Genomic DNA, 20,262 nt, shown 5'->3' on the forward strand with positions numbered 1-20,262 from the left:
TGCAAGTTATAGTTAGCTCAGCTAACTATAAGTGCTGAATTTCTCTGGTTTTGTTCGACTGAAACCTGAGCCCAACTATAACATCTCTGTAACCTTTGCTTTTTTCAGTGAATATATATAAAACAAGCAAAAGTATTTTACAATTTGATGCGCCCCTACTTAGGAACATATATGATGATTTTTAGATAGATATCTCATGTTTCAATAAGTTTTCCTCCATTGTTTTACCGTATATTGTTTTCACAGTATATGGCATTGCCAAATTGAGTTGTGGAGTGATGACATATATCATTACTCTTGATGACCTGGAGTGTATCCCATAATTGTGCCCTGTATGGGTATCATTTTTTTAAACTTATTTTTTTAGGTTCACAATATTGATTCACTTCATATCTAGATGAGTCCCAAATTATGGTAAAGCACTCTTGCTAAATGCTTTTAAAACTTAAATGACATGAGTGAAGAAAATCAATAAGGAGCGAAAGCAGCTTGTACTACAATATTTTGGTTACAAGTGTAAGGTTTCACATCCTCACAATTGATTAGATTTCTAGCCTAAGTGTACCGCCAATTCCTCTTCAGTGTTGAGGCCTAATGGTGCCTTTGTTTTTAGGTCCAGAATATATCTGGACACCAAATGACTCAGCTTTGCTATTCTGCCCCCTCCTCTTTCATGTAATGGTACATGATTGAGGCAATAGAATTGGAGTAGGCCTCAGTCGCTGTTACGATAGATCGCAAAGTGTCTTGCGACGGAGAATGACTGATCTTTAATCATAATAGCATGTGCATGTTCCTAAATTCGTCATTTTGAGGGATGTATAGTACTGCCAATATATTTTAATTGGCATGGACATTGTAGGCAGTAGATTGTGTATGGAGTATTGCAGTTCATGAATTTATTTATCGTTCTTGGTGTACCACATCCTGGTACCGAGTAGGTACGTTTCTAAGGTCTGTTTTTACATGCTTTGATTTAGTGCATGGAAAAAAGCCAGTGATATTTCCAGCTCTGGATTCAATGGTGTCTGTGGAGCGATGGCTCGGGACTATTTGATCTTTGATTGAGTGCCCTTTTCTGTAAGTTAAACTGGGACGATCCTGCATTGTGTTATCTATAACAGGACCAGTTCTTGAAAGGTGCTAGTTTCATCGTATGATTTGACTGACGGCCCCTGCATTTGTGGAGAAGGTGGAGAGCAGTCTAAATTTCTGATCTTTATCCTTCTTAGATTTTTCTAGAAGTAGGCTATCCCTCAATTTTATTCCCACTCTTTATATTGCATTGTCTAGCTCTTTTTTGTATGTACCCTCTTGTAATGAACCCTCTGATCGCTTCCTGTGCTGCTTTCTCATATTCTTCTTTTCTAGAACAATTTATTTTCAGCCGGAGTAACTCCCCATAGGGGACACTCCACTTAGGTGTGGTTGGGTGACTGCTGGTTGCCTTTGAGATAGAATTGTCTGCTGTGGGCTTTCGATACAATCCTCTGCATATCCCCCCCACCAGCTATAAATGCCTTGAGATTGACATCATTATCATTTACTACAGCAATGTATTGTTCTGGTGATGTTTTTGAGCCCATACATAAGATGAAAAGGTCATCTATGTACCTGTACCAACCTAATATACAGTCATCCCATATGCTATTGGTTTCTGACCAGGCCACCTGCTTCTCCCACCAGCCAGAGAAAAGATTTGCATAACTGGGGAGGGCAGGTGCTCATGGCTGTTCTGTGCAGATGTTTATACAGTTGTTTCTGGATGAGGAAAATATTGTTATTTAGACAACATTTATAAACTCTTCCAACATTTTGTTGTGTTCAGAAAATGTCAATCATCTTCCTTTCAAAAAGTAGTTTATCGCTATTAAACCTTGTTCATGAGACATACAGGTGTACTGGCTAGTTATGTCCAGTGCAGTCAAAGGCATGTCTGGTTCCCATATGGTATATGCTATTCGTCTTAAAAGTCTTTAGTGTCCCGGATATAGGATGACAGTTTTGCTACAAATTCAAAATGAAAATGATCAATGTATAGTGACATAAGCTATGTCAAACTCCCTTGCGAAGAGATGATTGGACGTCCTAGCAATGACTCTTTATTTTTTTGTATTTTAGGAAGGGGATAAGTACTCATATCCTGAACCGCCCAACTACCTGTATCGAATCCACGCCACTTACACTCCTACCCTGAACTGCCCAATAGTCTGCACCCACATCTTATCTGAATCCACGCCACTTATACTCCTACCCTGAACCACCCAACCATCTGCACCCACTTCTTACCTGAATCCACGAGTTGGCATCATCCGAGCTCCACGCGTTGATGGAGCCGCTGAGGTGCAGGCGGGCCAGCCGCGGCTCCCATTGCTCTTCAGGAAGAAAAAAGAAATGAGTCAATGGCTGAGCATTGTACAAGAGGCAGAAGACGTGGCTCGTCATATCAAAGCGTGAGTATCTTGGAGCAAACTACAGATCTCTCCAGGGGATGGGTACTTTGTAGAAACAGAGGAACCTCCAGATATTAGTGATTTATCCCTCGCTAAGAAGAGAGCGCTGGACCGCTGAGTAGGGGTGGATCACTTATGCTGAAGGGACTGTTTGCATAAATACCCGGGAAGTAATATGGAGGAATAGTCGAGATAAAGGGATGGGTAATTGTTGGAGTTCTTGAAATATGACAGGACGCAGGAAGTTTCAAGAACAATACCATTTAATGACCATCCACTCTCCTCACTAATTTACACACCAACATTCCACAATGAGCTTCAGGGTGGAAGAGTCCAACAAGGGGCAGGGAATAGGGGTGGACGGAACGTACCAATAGGGCTAGTTGTAACACATCTCCCTTCCTTATATTTAGAACATTTGTAAGGAAAGAAAAGAGTGGGATAATGGTAGGCTGGACGCACCAGCGGAGAACTCGAATTACCTAACAGAACACTCTAAGATTGTACTCTTACAATATTATCAAAACTCCACCACTGACCATTTTCAAACTGTACCACATTTTTCAACACTTTTACAATTTTACAGGTAGAGTGAAATTTGCTGGGGGTAGTTCCTGACTTGATGTTTCTTCTGGCTTGCGCCATGTCTCCCACCTCCCATTTTTTGAACTTCACTCCATGTTTTTGGTCATACCATTGTTTGTACTTGGTTTGATGTTGTCTGACCTTCTCTCCAGCTTCCTCCCAATCAACTTCCCTAACCTCACCCCCATTTAACCAACAGGGATTTAATTTGGTGCATGGTTCCCTCCCGCGTAAAGACACAAAAGGAGAGACCCCCGTTACTCTGTTAGGTGATGTGTGATATGCCCACAGACATTCCCTCAAAGAGTTTTCAACATCATGTCCATTGATGACTCTATTAGCTCTCTCCACCATTCCATTTGCTTTCGGACAATAGAGGGCTGTGGTTTCATGCCTTATGCCTGACAATTTCAGAAAATCCAGCATCTCCTCAGAGGTGAATTGTACCCCATTGTCGGTTATTAGTGTGGAAGGGATACCTTCCTCGCTGAACACCTCTTTTAGAAATTGGATCACTGATTTGGTATTGATGCTATGCACGAACATTTGCTTGATCCAGTGTCAAGTATAATCGATCAGGACCAACATGAATCTTCTCTGCAGGACCTGATTCTGCATAGGCCCAATGATGTCCATTGCCAACTTGCTCCATGGCTTGGTTGGAACACTTACTGGAGACAACGGAGATTTGTGTATTATTTTTGTCTTATCACTTTTCTCACATGCTCCACATTCTTTTACTGCTTCTTCCGTCATGGCATCCATTTTGGGAAACCAGAAATTGGTTCTTACTCTTGCCTTAGTAGCACTGCGTCCAAGGTGGCCTTCATGCGCCAAATCAATTACTCTCTTTCGTAGTTCTTTAGGAGGTATCACTCTATTATTTCGATAAACTTTCCCTCCTATGGTACTTAGCTCATCTCTGACTTCCCAAAATTCTTCCACTTCTGCCTCAACATCTTTCTTCTTGTTTGGCCATCCATTCTTGATCAGCTCTTTTAGGACACTGAGCTCATTGTCCTTCTTCATTCCATCTTCCCACTCCATTTCCGTGATGGCTGGAAAATCCATCATCATTATCGGACTGTCCAGAGCTTCCTCTGTAACATCTTCTTCTGGAAGGGGTGATCTAGATAGAAAATCAGCAATGATATTCTCCTTGCCCGGCACATGTTCAATCTTGAAATTGAAATGTTCCAGCCCCAGTATCCATCTGCTGATGCGTGGGGTGCAGTTCTCCAGACCTGTCACTGAAAAAATATACGTGAGGGGCTTGTGATCTGTCCGGATAGTAAATCTAAGACCCCATAGAAAAAACTTAAAATGTCTGACCGCCCAAAAACACGCCAAGGCTTCTCGTTCGATTACTGAATAGTTCTTTTCTGGTGGGGAGAGACTTCTAGACGCGTAGGCAATAATCTTTTCTTCATTTCCGTTTTTCTGAACTAGAGTAGCACCTAGTCCGTAGTTTGATGCATCAGTTGTCAGAATAGTTTTCTTGGTAGCATCAAAAGTTCCAAGGGCTGGGGAGTTGACTAAATCTCCCTTCAAGGCATTAGCAACGGCCTCCTGTTCCTCGTTCCACACAAACTCCTTGTTTTTCTTTAACATCTCTCTCATGGATTCACACTTAGCAGCAAAGTTTTCCACATATTTTGACATGTATTCCATGAGTCCCAAAAATGACTTTAACTCATCTTTGTTTCTTGGGTTGGGGGCTTCTTTAACCGCTCGGATCAAACTGCTCTTTGGTCTAAATCCTTTTTCTGAAATCGAATGGCCCAAGTATTCCACTTGTTGAACTTTTATCTTACATTTTTCCTTCTTAACAGTTAAACCAGCATCTGTGAGTCTTTGGAAGACTTGCCTCAATACACCATCATGTTCCTCTGAATTTTTTCCATAGACCAATATGTCATCTTGGAAACACATTGTGCGTTCCACACCCTCCAGAATTTTCTGCATTGCTCTTTGGAAGATTGCAGCAGCCGATGCAAGGCCGAAAGGCATTCTTTTGAACATGAAGGCACCAAAAGGCGTGATAAACGCTGTGAGAGGCCTTGAATCTGGATGTAATTCGATCTGGTGGTACGCCATGGATAGATCTATTACGCTGAAATACTTTGCAGGGCCCATGGTGCTTAGCATTTCATTTATTACTGGCAAAGGATGTCTCTCTACCCAAATACAGTAATTTAAACTGCTTAAGTCCACACAGAGGCGGATGCCCTCTCCATTAGGTTTGGCCGCCAGAACTATCGGAGCCAACCACTCGGAACAGTCTATGGATTGAATTATATCCATGTCACATAACTTCTGCAACTCATTTTCTAAGGGTTCTCTCAATTTATAAGGCACAGTTCGAAGACCATGTACCACAGGTTTAGCATTTTGCTTTAATTTAATCCTATGCTGAAAATTGTGTAAGCATCCCAGTTCGTCTTTAAACAGTTGTTTGAAATCATCACAAATCTTTTCCCCCCCGAAACTTCTCTGTAAGTAACACTTGTTCTGCACTATTGGGATCCAGTATGATTCCCAACTCTTTTTGATGAACCCATCCCAAAAGGTTGGAACCCGACGTCACTACATATACAGTCCCATAGGTTTTCCTATGCTTGAATTGTATCTGCACATCTTTCATGCCCAAAAGGGGAATATTACCCTTGTAATATCCTGAGGGGGAAATATGTGGGGATTTAAGCTCACTAATCTTATTCTTGCCTGTGGACATATAATCATCCTTATTTATTAAAGTGAACGGAGAACAGGAATCTGCAAACATTTCAACCAAATCATCATTAATTAGTACATCACATTTTGGGTAAATAGAATTCACAGTGTCATCGACATCTTTCACTTGCAAAGTAATTTTTTCTACTTTTTGTTCAATGCATTTCACTTCTCTACTAGTGGCCCTATCCATATTCTTTTCATGTTCCCTGGTGTGCAACTCTCCATCGCGACACACTCTGGCAAAATGCCCCCTCCTGTTGCATTTCTTACAAGTGACATACTTGGCTGGGCATTGGAAATAAGTGGCAAAATGGTTGTTGCTACCACAACGGTAACACTTGGGACCCTTCTCTTTGTAATCTACCTTGGTGTTAGCATTTTCCTTAAACTTCATCTTATACACATCATTCCTGTCTTCTTGATTATCAATGGTAGCTACTGTCTCTCCATCAGGCTTCATTTTCTTCACACACTTAGCTGTGTGTTCCACTGACTTGGCAATTTCTATAGCTTCTCTGAGTCCTGGATTTTTTGCCAACAGTTTCTCCTGGATGCGCGGATTATTTGTGCATTTTACCAGTTGGTCTCTTATTAAAGAGTCTGTGAGATCACCAAATTCACATAACTGTGTAAGTCCCCACAACACTGCAATATAATTTTGTACTGATTCCTGTTTTCCTTGACACCTTGACACCTTTTAAAAAATTTGTGACGCTCTAAAACCACATTGATTCTATCCCCAAAATATTTTTCTAACTTCTCCAAGGTTTGCACATATACGTCTACCTCTCCAACAGCATTACCCTCTTGCTCAGGCACAGGTAAAGATTCATATACTTTACGCCCTTGTACACCCAAATTGTGCAGCAGAATATGTTGTTTTCTTACTGTATTAAACCTTTGACCACCTATGGCTATCAGATATGATTCAAAAAGTTTTACTCATTCCTTCCAGCTAATTTCAGGTTCCCCTATATCATTCAGGAAAGGCGGGGGTTGGTTCATGCTTGCTGCTGCCATTTGTGACCCTGGAACAATAACTAAAAGGAATATAACAATATGAAGTTACCGTACTGCACAGCTTACATGCGAAAACTAAACAGTCCCCTGGTTAAGATGGTGATGCTAAAAGGACACAACACACTGTAATTTTGGAATAACTGTAAATATAATACTGTGCCGCTTACATGTAAAGGATACATGGAACAAAATTATTTTGGAAAAGCTCCCAGATTTAGAACACAGAGCTGCAGTTTTATAGTTATAGGTATTTTGGAAAATATGACTGCTCCCCGTTTTTCCAGTTCTTACTTGAAATTCTCACCCTAATAAGCTTGTTTGCCTTGAAGAGAAGTTCCCACGATCCTGAATGAAAAAAAAACGATCCTTTGCTACTGGTGCGCCGGCTCGAATCGGAAACCCAGATAAGCTGGTCTCTGAGGCGAGTAAGGAGGATATGCGGCCCTGAGTTCTTGTTGCGCAGTAGTTTTATTACGGCCAGAAACTACTCGACACCCCGGCAATGACGTTCCTCCCGTCCAACAGAAAGTTGAGCGCAAGCGCCAACCAGGGACACTGCTCCTCAAGGCGTCAAGAAATCCTGTCAGGTTCCAGGAGATCTTACACAGAAGGAAACCAGCGCAGGCGCCAACCCGGGACACAGCCGCATGAAATAGACAGGAAACCTTCCCTTAGCAGAATGAAACACTCGCCGATCTTCTGCTGCAGACCATCACAACCGGACAGCACTCCTGCTTTCCTCATACACCTGGTACACCACGGAGCTTCCACAGCGGAGAAGGTACGTGTGGGGCTTGCAACAGTTAGTGCTATTGAAATGTGATCTTCCACACGACTCGTGAACAGATGCGCACACAGTGGGAACTTCCTCCTCACGATCAGTTTTATAGAAGCTTCAGTTCACCTCCGCAAGCCAAACATACAGGGATTAAACTTATTCTCCTGATCCCACACTGACTGTACACCTTACTCCGTTCAAAAGGCATGGATACAAAATGCCTCACACAATATGGTTCCACTCGCCGATCCTGGCGAAAGCGTCCAAAAACTTCGAAATGTAAATATCCTTACGCGTATGGAGAGAGTACTCAAAGGGGAGATTGCCACCTCTGCCCCCTGAGCAGTTCCGTCGCCAGTGTTGGAGTTCTTGAAATATGACAGGACGCAGGAAGATTCAAGAACAATACCATTTAATGACCATCCACTCTCCTCACTAATTTACACACCAACATTCCACAATGAGCTTCAGGGTGGAAGAGTCCAACAAGGGGCAGGGAATAGGGGTGGACGGAACGTACCAATAGGGCTAGTTGTAACAGTAATCACTGCCTCATTCTGCCCAATTCTGCAGCGGTACCGTAGATATACCTGAAGGAAACGTTCCTACTTGTAATCCCAGCTCTCCACTATGGAAATCCTAGAGTTGAGAGGGGCTCAGGGAAAAAAAATTGATAAATGCAAATTCCCCTTCTTTCTCAATCTGTTCCCTGAACTATCCAAGAAGTGTGCAGCATGTGAGCAGATTGTTGGTTGCCTCCCATCTCTGCTCCTTCCTTGGCAGACGGCAGTAGATCCCTGGATTTCCGTGGAATCACGTGGGGTCCGATTCACAGAACTAACTTAAGACAAAATCCTAAACTTACTACTTTTGGTATTCACAGAAGGCATTTAGTAGTAGTAAAGTTAGGATTTTAGACAGACTTAAGACAGACTTAAGTTAGGATTTTGTCTTAAGTTTGTTTTAAGTCTGTCTTAAGTCTGTCTTAAGTCTGTCTTAAGTCTGTCATAAGTTTGTCTTAAGTCAAACTTAAGACAAAATCCTAACTTTACCACTACTACTAAATGCCTTCTGTGAATACCAAAAGTACGTTTAGGATTTTGTCTTTGGTTAGTTCTGTGAATCGGCCCCCTAGTCGTCAACTGACCATGGAATAAAAAACCCATGTCCAGCATTAGTTGAGGACTCTTGAATAGTCTTGCTCGTGTGTGGCTTCGATCTTACAGCAAATTTTTGTTGAATTTAGTTAGGTCTTATTTATAAACAAGTCATTTATTGCAGGACAATATGGGCACCTATTTAAGGCAAAAATGTCCACGATCGGTTTGTTTTATCACTTACACATAGGTGATTGAGGCAGGGGACACAGGGACACAAGGTGTACCTTACTAGGGGGAATCAAGGTCCATGTGTCACTGTCAAGACTGAGGATAACACTCTCCTGCAGGGTCTGCTGGGTGGCCCCTCTACCCCCCCCCTTGCCAGTGGTACTCCCCATGTGCGGAGACACCCCCATCCCTCTAGCACCCCCCACAACATACTGTAGTGTCCTGAAGCCGTGATCTGAGGGTCCGCGATGCTTCCCGAGGCCAGTCCCAGTGGCTGCTTACATCCTGCAAGAGAGAACACCAAGGTAGCATCCATTATCAGAGGGTCACAAGAGAGGGGGACAATGTGCCTAGAAGCACAACTTTCATCGCTCTTCCTGTTTCATTATAAAATCTGCTGACTGTCCTCATCCAGCTGCTGGAGCCGCCTCCCCCCCCTCCACCTCCAACCAGGAGCACAAATCAGAACTGATGCCACCTGCCCAGGGGGTGCAGCCCCCTTCGGGAGCCCATGGCCACCCTCCCTTCCGCAGACTGCGGGGGACACTTTCACGTCCCAGTGGAACCCAAAGGGAGCCCGGGGGTGCAGAACAGTCTTGGGGTACAGGTGGGGTACAGGTGTGGCCCCTGTGTCCATGGCTGTTGTATGGGTCACCTCCATCAAGGTTCTTTACTGACCATGCTACAGATTCTAGGAAAGACCCAGGGGAAGCGATGACACTAGTTCTTTCTACGTATATATGGTTTTACATGGGAATATATGTTTATCATCACCAAGGTGGCATGACTACTCTCATGTAGGTATGTCATTGCATGAAAACAGAAACAATTTGGGCTCATAAGGGGTCACTGCTAGCAATGGAAAGGCGTGGTATGTGTAGACCTAAAAGACATTTACTTCAAGGTAAAATGTTAATATAAGTTAAACATAGTGTTCTCTATTTACCTAGGTGGTTGGCAATAGGCTCCTCGCTCCCCCTGGTGGGGGACGTGCCACGACGCCTGCAGGTTGCACCCTCCTCTGTGCTGGTCCGGTGACGTTGTTTCTTTCTCTCCCCCCTCCCCCACTGCAGGTGTCTGGATTTCTTGGCCCACCCACCCAACCTCTACACCACTCAGTTTTACCACCTCAATGGATTTACTCTCTTAAGCACAACCTTTACCGCTGGCATCGGTCCAGGGTGGCAGACACTCAACCAACCTACACATTCTCATCTTGAAGCTGCCTCACCCATGTCTCCCTGCCTCAGAAACTTGTGGTCACACAACCCGGTGGCTTTAGTTTAACCCTCTCTTCCACAGGATATTCCCTCATTTGGAGACACCTTCAAGCTCCTCACCCACGCTCACAAAATGGCGGATCACGGTCTGACAATCACAGGAAGGTGAACGTCCACTCTGGTGAATTATCAAAATGTGAAAGTGTGTTTTTGTTGTGAATTTAATGATTATGGACAAAAAAAGGGCCAGGATCAGGGAAGAGAGAAATTATTAAAAACAATAATGGCAAACCACATTGATACCCTCCTTCTGAGACTCTGATATTTCCAGTGGAAGCTCTTGCTGTAGCCATTCTAAAATCTTGGAGGATTTAACGGAGAAAGAAATTGGGAAGGCCATTAAATTAGGGAAATCAAATAAAGCAGCGGGTCCGGACGGCCTCCCTTCGGAAAAATACCAAAAATTAGAGAAAGTGTTAGCTCCGGTTCTAAAAAAACTTTTTTCCGCTATATTTGAAAAGGGAGAAGAGATCCCTCCCTCACGCTTATAGTAAAACCAGACAAACCACCAGACTGTTGCGACTCGTATAGGCCTATCTCGCTTTTAAATTCTGATTATAAGATCTATTCAAAGATACTAGCAGATAGGCTAAATGGGGTGATGGGAGCACTCTTGCACGAGGATCAAAAGGGGTTTGTCAGAGGGAGAAATATTAAAGATCTTACGTATAACCTCATAGGTGCCATCGATCTAGCCTCGGCGGATAAATTGCCTTTAGCAGTTATAACTGTTGATGCAACCAAGGCTTTCGATCGCGTGAGCTGGCGATATTTGGAGGAAATTTTGAGGCTCTCTAATTTAGGTGGGAATTTCTGTAGGGCCATAATGCAAATATATACAGCTCCATCTGCAAAAGTATTAATAAATGGAAGACTATCTAAGAAGTTTAACATCTGTAGGGGGACAAGACAAGGGTGCCCCCTATCCCCACTACTCTTTAACCTATATATCGAGCCCCTAGCGGAAAAAATTAGGAAGCATGCTAAAATCATTCCTTTCAAAGCAAGAGGTTGGGAAAAGAAAGTAGGCCTATACGCCGATGACTTTGTGGTATATACATCAAGTTTGGATTCAGCTCTGCCAGAGGTGTATAAGCTTGCTGCCGGTTTTGGCAGGATCTCCGGTTACGAAATAAATCAGCCTAAAACTGTTATAATGGCTTGGAATATGGATACACGGGTAGATTCTGTAAAAGAAGAAATGAGATATTTGGGTATAAAAATAGTACAGAACGTAGAGCAAATCCCTGAAGCTAATTTTCATAAGGTCAGCAAAGAAATTGGGAAATTGTTGCTGAGTTGGTCACACCTCCCATTATCAATTTATGGAAGAGTAAATATCATTAAAATGGCCATCCTTTCAAAAATCACTTTTCTATTCCAACATATTCTGAAGGCCTTTAAGGAAGAATGGATCAAGAAGGCTCAGTCCAAAATCTCCAGCTTTATTTGGGCCTCTAAAGGAGTGCGTATCTCCTGGAAGAAACTTAGAAGACAAAATGCTAAAGGAGGCCTGAAGTTGCCAGATCTTTCTTACTATGCATGGGTGTTTTTGCTAAAAGGTGGGAAAAGTTTGTTTAAAACTCCAGAGGAGTCAGATATAAGCAAAATGTATAAAGCCATGCTAAAAAATGTAAAAGCGGGAAAGACTGATTTTATTCATAAATATGGGGACCCTTGTTACTTTAAAATGATTCAATTAGAAACTCTGCAAGGTTTAGCTATTACTTGGTATAAAGTTAGGAGGGAATTAAAAATTAACTATTATAGCTGTTGGGCGTCAATCTTTGACTTGCCAGGATCCCTGGAATGGACTATGGACAGTTTGGCACTACCATTAAAGGAAGAGGGAATACCGCTCTGGGGCTCGGTGATGAAAAACAATGTTTTAATCTCTTGGGAGGAGGCCCAAATACTAACGAAGGGTCTCTTATCAAGATTTAAATATCTCCAAATGCTGAGTTGGAGTCGCACTGCAGGACTTGGGGCAGGACAGGATAATAAACTGGAATCATCTCTGGCGGCTGGAGCAAATCTGAAAAAAGAGGTAGCACAAGGATATTGGCTGTTGGTGGAGACGAGTGATGGTCATTTCAACCTGCCGAAAGAATTGTGGGAGAAGAGCTTGCCTGGGGAACAGTTGGAAGAATTATGGCAAGCATCTTGTACTACTTTATACTCCACAGTACGGCCCGCAAATTTAAGGCGGAACCACCTCTTTTGTCTCCCCAGGGTTTATTGCACGCCATATAAATTATCCAAAATGGGGAATGGAGTAGTGCCAAATTGTCCTAAATGTGGTAAAGTGAAAGGGGACGATATCCACATGTTTTATGATTGTCCAATTATCCAGGAATTTTGGTCGGAAGTGAGTAATACAATCTCTATTATACTTGGAGAGACGCTCCAGGTAAGCATATCTTTGGGTTTTTTTGGGGTCCCTGTTAATTATGCACCACAGAGAAAAATAAACTGATCTTTCGCCTCAGTCTACTCGCCCGGAGAGAAATAAGTAAAAATTGGGTGAAAGTGGTGTCTCCTAGTAAAATAGAATGGTTGGCCTCTATACAACATACTAATGTTTTAGATAGAGCTTCAATAAGTAAGAGGAATAACTTCTGGGCTCCATGTGAGAAATGGGTCGAATCTATAAAAGTTCGATGATTAAGCCTCTCTAACTCATTGCCTAATATTCAGATGGTGGCATACAAGGGCTGTAAAGAATTAGCTACCGATGGGTGAATAAGGAGGGCAAGGTGTAGAGTGATCCATCCCAATATACGGTTGATGGGGCAGTTTTCAATCCTTTTTCCTGATTGGGACTTGAGACCCAAAGCTCTGGTATACTTGGGCAATGAGGACAAAAAAGAAGAAATCGAAAAAATAATGGCAAACCACAACAAATGGGCACATTAGCTGAATTTCATTCACACTGAAAACACTCGAGGACTCCGTTCTGAGACAAATGTTTCATGAGGGTGGGTCTACAGAAGTCAATTCTTCAAACCCTGCCCTCACCTAAACTCTTTCACACACTTGTGAGTATTATCATAACACTGACCACAAACCGTAGCGGCTCCAACATGCACCTCCTCCAGACCCACACTTGAGTCTTATTTTGCGTCTCTCATTCCAAATCTACCACAGATACATGTCACACGTCTGCTCAGCGATTCTTAAACTGGGATCAGTAGACCCCATGGGGTCCCCTATACCTAATCAGGAAGTCTGTGACTGTGGGAAATTTGGGTTGTTGGTTGACTGGGGTGTTAACCTGGGTCAAGCAGCAACCACAATCCCTGTCGAGGTGAGGCATAAGCCAACCCTAAATTAACTTGTGCTCAACCCTCTGGTAGCTTAGCACACAGCAGTCAAGCTTAACTCAGAAGAAATGTGTAAAGTATTTGTGCAACACTCAAACAGTGATAAAGTGAGAACACCAAACAAAAGAGAGTCCCACACTAAGTTAGAAAATTAGAACTTTCTTTAATAAATAAAACAAGGCTAGACCAACAAAAATCCAGTTAGTAGAATCGGAGATATTTAAGTTTGAAAGTTTCAATAAAAATACCACCAAAAAAGCACAAAGCGCCAACTGTGAAGATGTGGTCATGCCAGACCGGAACAAAGTCCCACGTTCAGGCCAACCACGACGAAGTGCGGACCAGCTACAAGGACCCAGGAAGACCTGCTGAACAGAGTTCCTTAAATCCTGGTCTAAGGTGTGTTGGAAGGCTCCGCTTCAAAGATGCGCAGTGCAGCCAAGGTGATATTTAAGGTCAACAAGGGGCCCCAAGTTAGTCAGCATAGGACCTCGGGGAGCATACTTTGTGAAACAACAGCGGTCCCATGCATAAGAAATATACGTGAAACAATGAATATAGACGAAATCAATTCTATATTTAGAGCGACATGTCCAGCCGGACAGAGGTCTTCAATTTTTTACTCAATTGAAAGTTTTATACACAAGGAATACCTTCAAAAAATCACCAGTGTGGGGCACAAGCCTGTACCCAGACACAATCAGATTAGTACAGAAGGTTGACAGAAGAAAAACAAGGGATTTCGTCTATATTCATTGTTTCACGTATATTTCTTATGCATGGGACCGCTGTTGTTTCACAAAGTGCAGCCAAGGTGATGCATTAGTTCCAAGATGCAATGACGTTGCTATGTGAGGGCGTGTGTCATTGTCGAGGGTCCCATCGACGGGGCTTACAATGTGAAGTCCAGATTTGAGGATGCATTGTGTAGTCGGATTAATGCGTTGGTTAGAAGAACTATGATGCGGAGTTCGTTGTCGAGGCTGTCGTTGACGAGGGATGAGTGGGCTTGCGATGAGGATGCCTCGGGCAGTGGTGGTTCTGAAGGCGATGTGGGCTGAGGAGACGATGTGAGCCTTGGAGAAGGATGCATGATTCTGCTCGGGGTTGCACCGCAAAACAGAGGAGATGCGTCTGTTCTGCTGGTTCTATAGAGTCTCGCAGAGCGCCGTAAACCCATTTCAAAGGGTCCAGGACAGGGGCGGCACCACTTTGCAGGGTAGACTCACATATGGCAGGCCAGGTGCAGATGCAAGGTTGTTCAAAGACTGTTATTTCTCTGAGGCTTCAAATCGGGAAGCCAGCCAACTAGCACTTGGAGTCACTCTGGGTTCAAGAGATGCAGGTCCAGTCCTTCTCACAGTGGCAAAAGGGCAACAGGCAACAGGTCAGCATGGCAGTGCAGCAGTTTGCTTGTAGCAGTACAGTAGGCCTTCTTCCTGGGTTCAGGTCCAGAAGTGTTGGAGTCTGGGGTCCTCTTTTTACACCCTGTTGACCTGTTTCTGGAAGGTGGAAGAAGCTTCTAGACAGTGGCTTTGAAGTGCATGACATCTCCTGCCTCCTGTGTCCTGGCTCCAAGCTGGCTGCAGTAACAATACAGGGTTGTTAGGCCCTTTGGGTGAAGATGGAGCACAGGCTATTCAGTTGTAAATGGGGCTGTGCTCAGCTCCATCACCCTCTATTGTGTGACTGTCTGGGAAGAATTAAGCTGTCATGGTTCTAAAGTTCTGAAACCAAAGACCCACTCCAGATTGTCAAACCTTCTTTTTCCAAAACTCTTGATCTTGTTTCTCCCACTGCGTTCAGATAAAACTGGTTGTATTGTCTGTTACACCACTGGCTATGATTTAATGGATGGAAGAGATCAATTTAAAGCTGTTTCAACTTCTATGTGTTTTATTATGTTTTTATGGAATAGCTGGGCTGTGAGGGGCCACAACTCTTCAAACATTATGTTTTCAACGTGGGCCCCACAACCTTGCTGAAGCAGTCTGTGATGATCTACTGAGTCACACCAAATTCAGGCCAGAATGTTGCTTCTATGCCACTTCTTGGTAAGAGAATGGTCTTCAACTAGGGACACAGCCTGCTTGATGGCTCCATCTCCTGGCAGCACAGATCCTACAAACACTCTGCTACCGGTCTCATGCGGAGGCTGCTTCTAGCAACAATAAAGATGAGCAAAATTATTGAGATCCACAGCTTATCTACCTGTCTGACTGCCGTTTAGGGTTTGCTCAGAGCTTTAGGTATCTGAGGATCCCGATGATAGTCCACCACATGAAGGAAATCTTTCCCATTTTTTTTTTTCAGCACAGCCTCCAGGTATTATTTTGATTCATCCTAGGGTCAACGTTAGTCAGTTGGCGTAGTACGTCTGCTGTCATCAGAAGTTCTTGCAGCACCTTCTGCCAAGGAGTGGCCCTGACTAACTAGATGTCTCAGGATGGGTAGACTAAAATACCCCACAGGCTCTACCAGTGCTTAATTTGTAAAAACTTAAGTGCCAAGGCCCTTCTCAGGTGGCCACTGCAGCCTGCACCTCCCATACCCTGCCAGCGCTGCCAATGGCAGTACTAGCATAACACCTAAGCATCAGCATCCAACAAGTGTTACAATTCAGACTATTTCAGCCCACACAAAGCTATTATAATAGTATGAGAGGCTAGTATTCATTTTCAATGTATATTGACTTAATAAACACCGTTATTGTGCTTATCTCAAAATGAAAAAGACAGCGCCACCATGTGGTTGACTGTTGTTAGAGCCAGTGCTGACAATTAAGTGCTGGTGCTGAGCACCGGAAACCACTGGCACAAATTAAGACCTCACACCCCAGTGAAAGTATGGGGATAGAATTCAGAGTGGATCCCTGAACTGGTACCAATCGAGGCCAACTAGGAAGTGGAGACATTTGATGTGTTACTTTACCATTGGAGCATGAAAGTATGGCTCTTTTAGGCTTACAGCACTCATCATACCCCCTTTTTGGAACTGTGGGGAGATGTGGTGGAGTACCAGCACTCTGAATTGTTCTTGCTTGATACCCTTGATGGTCATCTTGGGATGTAGGAATAGGCTGTATTTTTTTTCAGACCCTTTTCAACGGGAGCAAGAATAGATTCTTATAGCCAAGTGGTGGGATGCAACAGAAGATGATGGAGGGGTGATAGGGAGGCGGATGGTTGCAATACAGCAGTAAAAGGAGGAAGGTCAGTTAGTTAAGGCCTTTCACCCCCCTCCCCCCGTCCTAGCCCTACCATAAGACACATGTGCTTTCATTTATGTTAGCCCACCATAGCTACCCTGGCTAGATCAGTTCAAATATGGGAGAGAGAGTAGGGCGGACTTTGAGCCACTGAAAGAACTCTGCTTACCTGGATCGTAGACCAGGAAGAGGGCGCTCATCCCGGCCTCCTGGTGCTCTCCCACCTGGCACTCCACGCGCCACAGTCCACTCTTTGCCGGGTTCATCTCCACCGTGCCAAAAACACCTGGGTGTAAAAATAAGACCCAATCAGATTACAAGGCACGCCTTCTTCCAGACACTAATGACAGACACTCAGCCATATGACATGGTCACAGAGATCTCTGCCTCGCCCAGAAGAAGTCCACGGACTCCCCCTTATATCTACCAAATGAATCGCAGAGTCACCCAGACGCCTTCTCTTCTAAGCAAGTCATACTTTCATCCTTATCACAAGGTCATCAAACTACCCTGCCAGAAGCAGGTCACAGACCGCAAGGTTTATCACATGGCGATTAACACTTTACTACTGGTAGAAACAGATGTATCACCTGATCGCAGGTCACTCTCCTCCTCTGAGCAGCCACAAACCTCCCGCCGTACCACACTGTCTCAGAGCTCTAAACTCATCGCAGCAGATCACAGAGCCCCAACCTTACGAAAAGGTCACGGAAGGCTCTGCCTCTTCAAGAGGAGGCCCATGAACCCTTCCAACTTTATTACAACCTCCAGCTTTACCTCAAAGTCTCCTAGCTCTAACCTCCTCCACACACATGACAGTCTCATCAAAGGGCAGTTAGCTATCTTCCTCTTCTACAAGAGGTGTGCAGGGCCACCAGACTTCATCACTCGGTCATTGGTGGCTTCACTTCCCAGAAGCAGGTCCCAGCTCCATCCTTCTCTAGAGGTCATGCACACACTCCTTCTGCCCAGCCATGCAGCAAAGTTCAATCTTTCTCAGAAGAGCTCCAACTGATGCTGCACTTGTGGATGTGACTTTTGAACCCAGATAATTGGAACTCCATGGGGGGGGGGGGGCGTCTAGTGGCAGGTGACCTCGATGTTCAATATTATGCAGCTGAAAACATCAGCTTAAAACACAAGGGGTGCTCTACTTGAAAACCTGCAGGACATAACACCTTAAACCTGAATTAATGCGGACTCTAACTCTACTTTATGGGAGGAGAACCCACTTCTTATGTTTGACTTGAGTGGAACATCCTGCTTGTGATCTTCACATCTGGGTGTATCTGATCACCTGCCGGTGGGCCAAAGAACTCTGGGGAACTGATACTTGGCTACACTCCGCTCCTTGCCAGCTTTGGGTACTCACGTTTGGGTCACCACTGTTCCATCCCCAGCTCTGGAGAATTCGTACCTGGGTAGAGGTTGAAGACAGCCATCCTGTACTCCTGGCCAGTCTTGATCGTGAACACCTGCCCGTGGAAGTGGACCGCATGGATGTCCTCAGTGCCACCCATGTTTAGCAGGTGCCACCGGACACGCAGGTGCTGAGCCATCACCAGGCCAGGCAGGGCGTCCATGACATAGCCATTAATAGCTGTGGAGAGGCACAGAATAAGCACTCAGATACAAGACAGTGGACACTGCAAAGCCCTACTGACCACTGACTGAACACAACCCCAAACAACAGACAACATACAGTGGGAGCTGCAATGCCTTACTTACCACTGATCAGACACAGCAACAAACATCAGGCAATAGACGGTGGACGCTGCAAAGCCTTACTGGCCAGAAACAGCAACAAACATCAGACTCCAGAGAGTGGGAGCTGCAATGCCTTACTGACCACTGATCAAACCCAGCAACAAACATCAGACTCCAGAGAGAGGGAGCTGCTAAGCCTTCCTGACCAATGATCAGACACAGCAACAAACATCAGGCAATAGACGGTGGACGCTGCAAAGCCTTACTGGCCAGACACAGCAACAAACATCAGACACCAGACAGTGAACAAGATGAGGGGGCATTTGTGCTAACCGTCAGACATCATGCACACAATAGGAAACATCACAGAAAAACAAAAAGTACTTTAATGCACACAAAAGTAAATACAACACATGAAATCAAGATGACCAATGAAAACTATAATTCAGAAGGCCCTTCCTAGAATGAGGTTAGTATCTAAAGGTCTCCACAGTGCTCATTACCAACATAGAACACTTTGAGTGTGCCTTGAGAGAGATTATTTGCCTCTGTGCCCCCGTCTGTAATATCACGCGGCCGCAGAGGCAAAGGAATCCCTTCATTTGCATAGGGTACACCCCTATGCAAATATGGGAACGCCCCCTGAAGGAAGTGCTGACTCTTTAATTGTGCCGTACAAAAGGGGGTGGTGATGGACAGAGCATCTGAACCAATCAAACACTTGGCAGTTTGGGCTGGATTGTTCCCACGAGGCACACTGTCAGACTGATTTGCATATGGCCATGTATGAACTGGGGTAGCAGAGTGGGCTAAAGAACGGTGATGGATTAAACCCAGATCTGTTGACTGGGTGTGAGTGTTTGATTGGTTCAGATGCTCCGTCCATCACCACCCCCTTTTGTATCGCTTTGTTCGCCATAAGTTGGCAGGGTATTCTCAGACGTGGGTCCCTTGCTCACTTTGCCACTAGTTTCAAGCAAGCCTGGCTGAAGACGGCTGAAATGCCAGAAACCGGTCCTAGGAAGCTTGTTTCCGGTCAAGGGAAGGCATGGCTTGGCAGTTCGGGCTGGACTGTTCCCATGAGGCACAGGGTCAGACTGATTTGCATATGGCCATGTCTGAACTGGGTTGGCAAAGTGGGCTAAAGAACGGTGATGGATTAAACCCAGATCTGTAGACTGGGTGTGAGTGTTTGATTGGTTCAGATGCTCCGTCCATCACCACCCCCTTTTGTACCTCTTTAATTGTGCCAGCGCATTGGTATTACTTAAGGAGTCACACAAGCATCTGTAATACCAAAGTGCCCGGGGGCTCATCAGACCTCTGTACTTAAAATGATGTTTCCCACAGCATCAATTTTGTGTCGTTCGATACTTCGAAGAGGTTTATTGTGGGGACTCGCCTCTGAGAGAGGTATTGCTGCAGTCCCATTAAAGAATGTGTTAGCGGATGCCTTATTTTGCTGTTACCCTGAACCATCACTTACTTGAACAACCTGTGATACCTGCTCAGTGAGTGGTTGGCATAGTTCAGTCTTTTGCAGTCAAAGTTAAGATGGGTCAAGAACAGATGGATTTTAAGGAACTAGAAGATCTTCTTTTAAAGACTCATCTACTTTGTCTAAGCAAGCTATGCTTTAGACTACAGGCCATTTGTGATTCCATTATATAATTAAAACGGTATGTTCTGAAAATGTGCCAGGACTCGGACATATCAAACCACCATAGAGAACTTAAGATAACTTTGGCTTTTGTTCTGCAATCCTTTTGAAGGCCAAAGGCACATTGTGATGTTCAGTAATATGTGTTTGCCTGTCCTATGTATGCTCAGTCTGGTGTGTGAAT

General features: G+C 44.3%; 1 protein-coding gene across 1 annotated transcript in view; it reads right to left on the minus strand.

The window, feature by feature from the left end:
* Positions 1–20,262, minus strand: part of F8 (coagulation factor VIII) — a 289,264-nt gene that overhangs the window by 50,104 nt on the left and 218,898 nt on the right. Inside the window, exons 14-17 of the mRNA XM_078664066.1 lie at positions 18,129–18,311; positions 16,881–16,997; positions 9,114–9,185; positions 2,290–2,375 (exon numbers count right to left, since the gene is read on the minus strand). Coding sequence (XP_078520192.1) covers positions 2,290–2,375; positions 9,114–9,185; positions 16,881–16,997; positions 18,129–18,311 — 458 coding nt within the window. The remainder of the gene's footprint in view (positions 1–2,289; positions 2,376–9,113; positions 9,186–16,880; positions 16,998–18,128; positions 18,312–20,262) is intronic.

This window comes from Lissotriton helveticus, chromosome 10 (assembly GCF_964261635.1).
Source record: "Lissotriton helveticus chromosome 10, aLisHel1.1, whole genome shotgun sequence".
Classification (NCBI taxonomy): domain Eukaryota; kingdom Metazoa; phylum Chordata; class Amphibia; order Caudata; family Salamandridae; genus Lissotriton; species Lissotriton helveticus.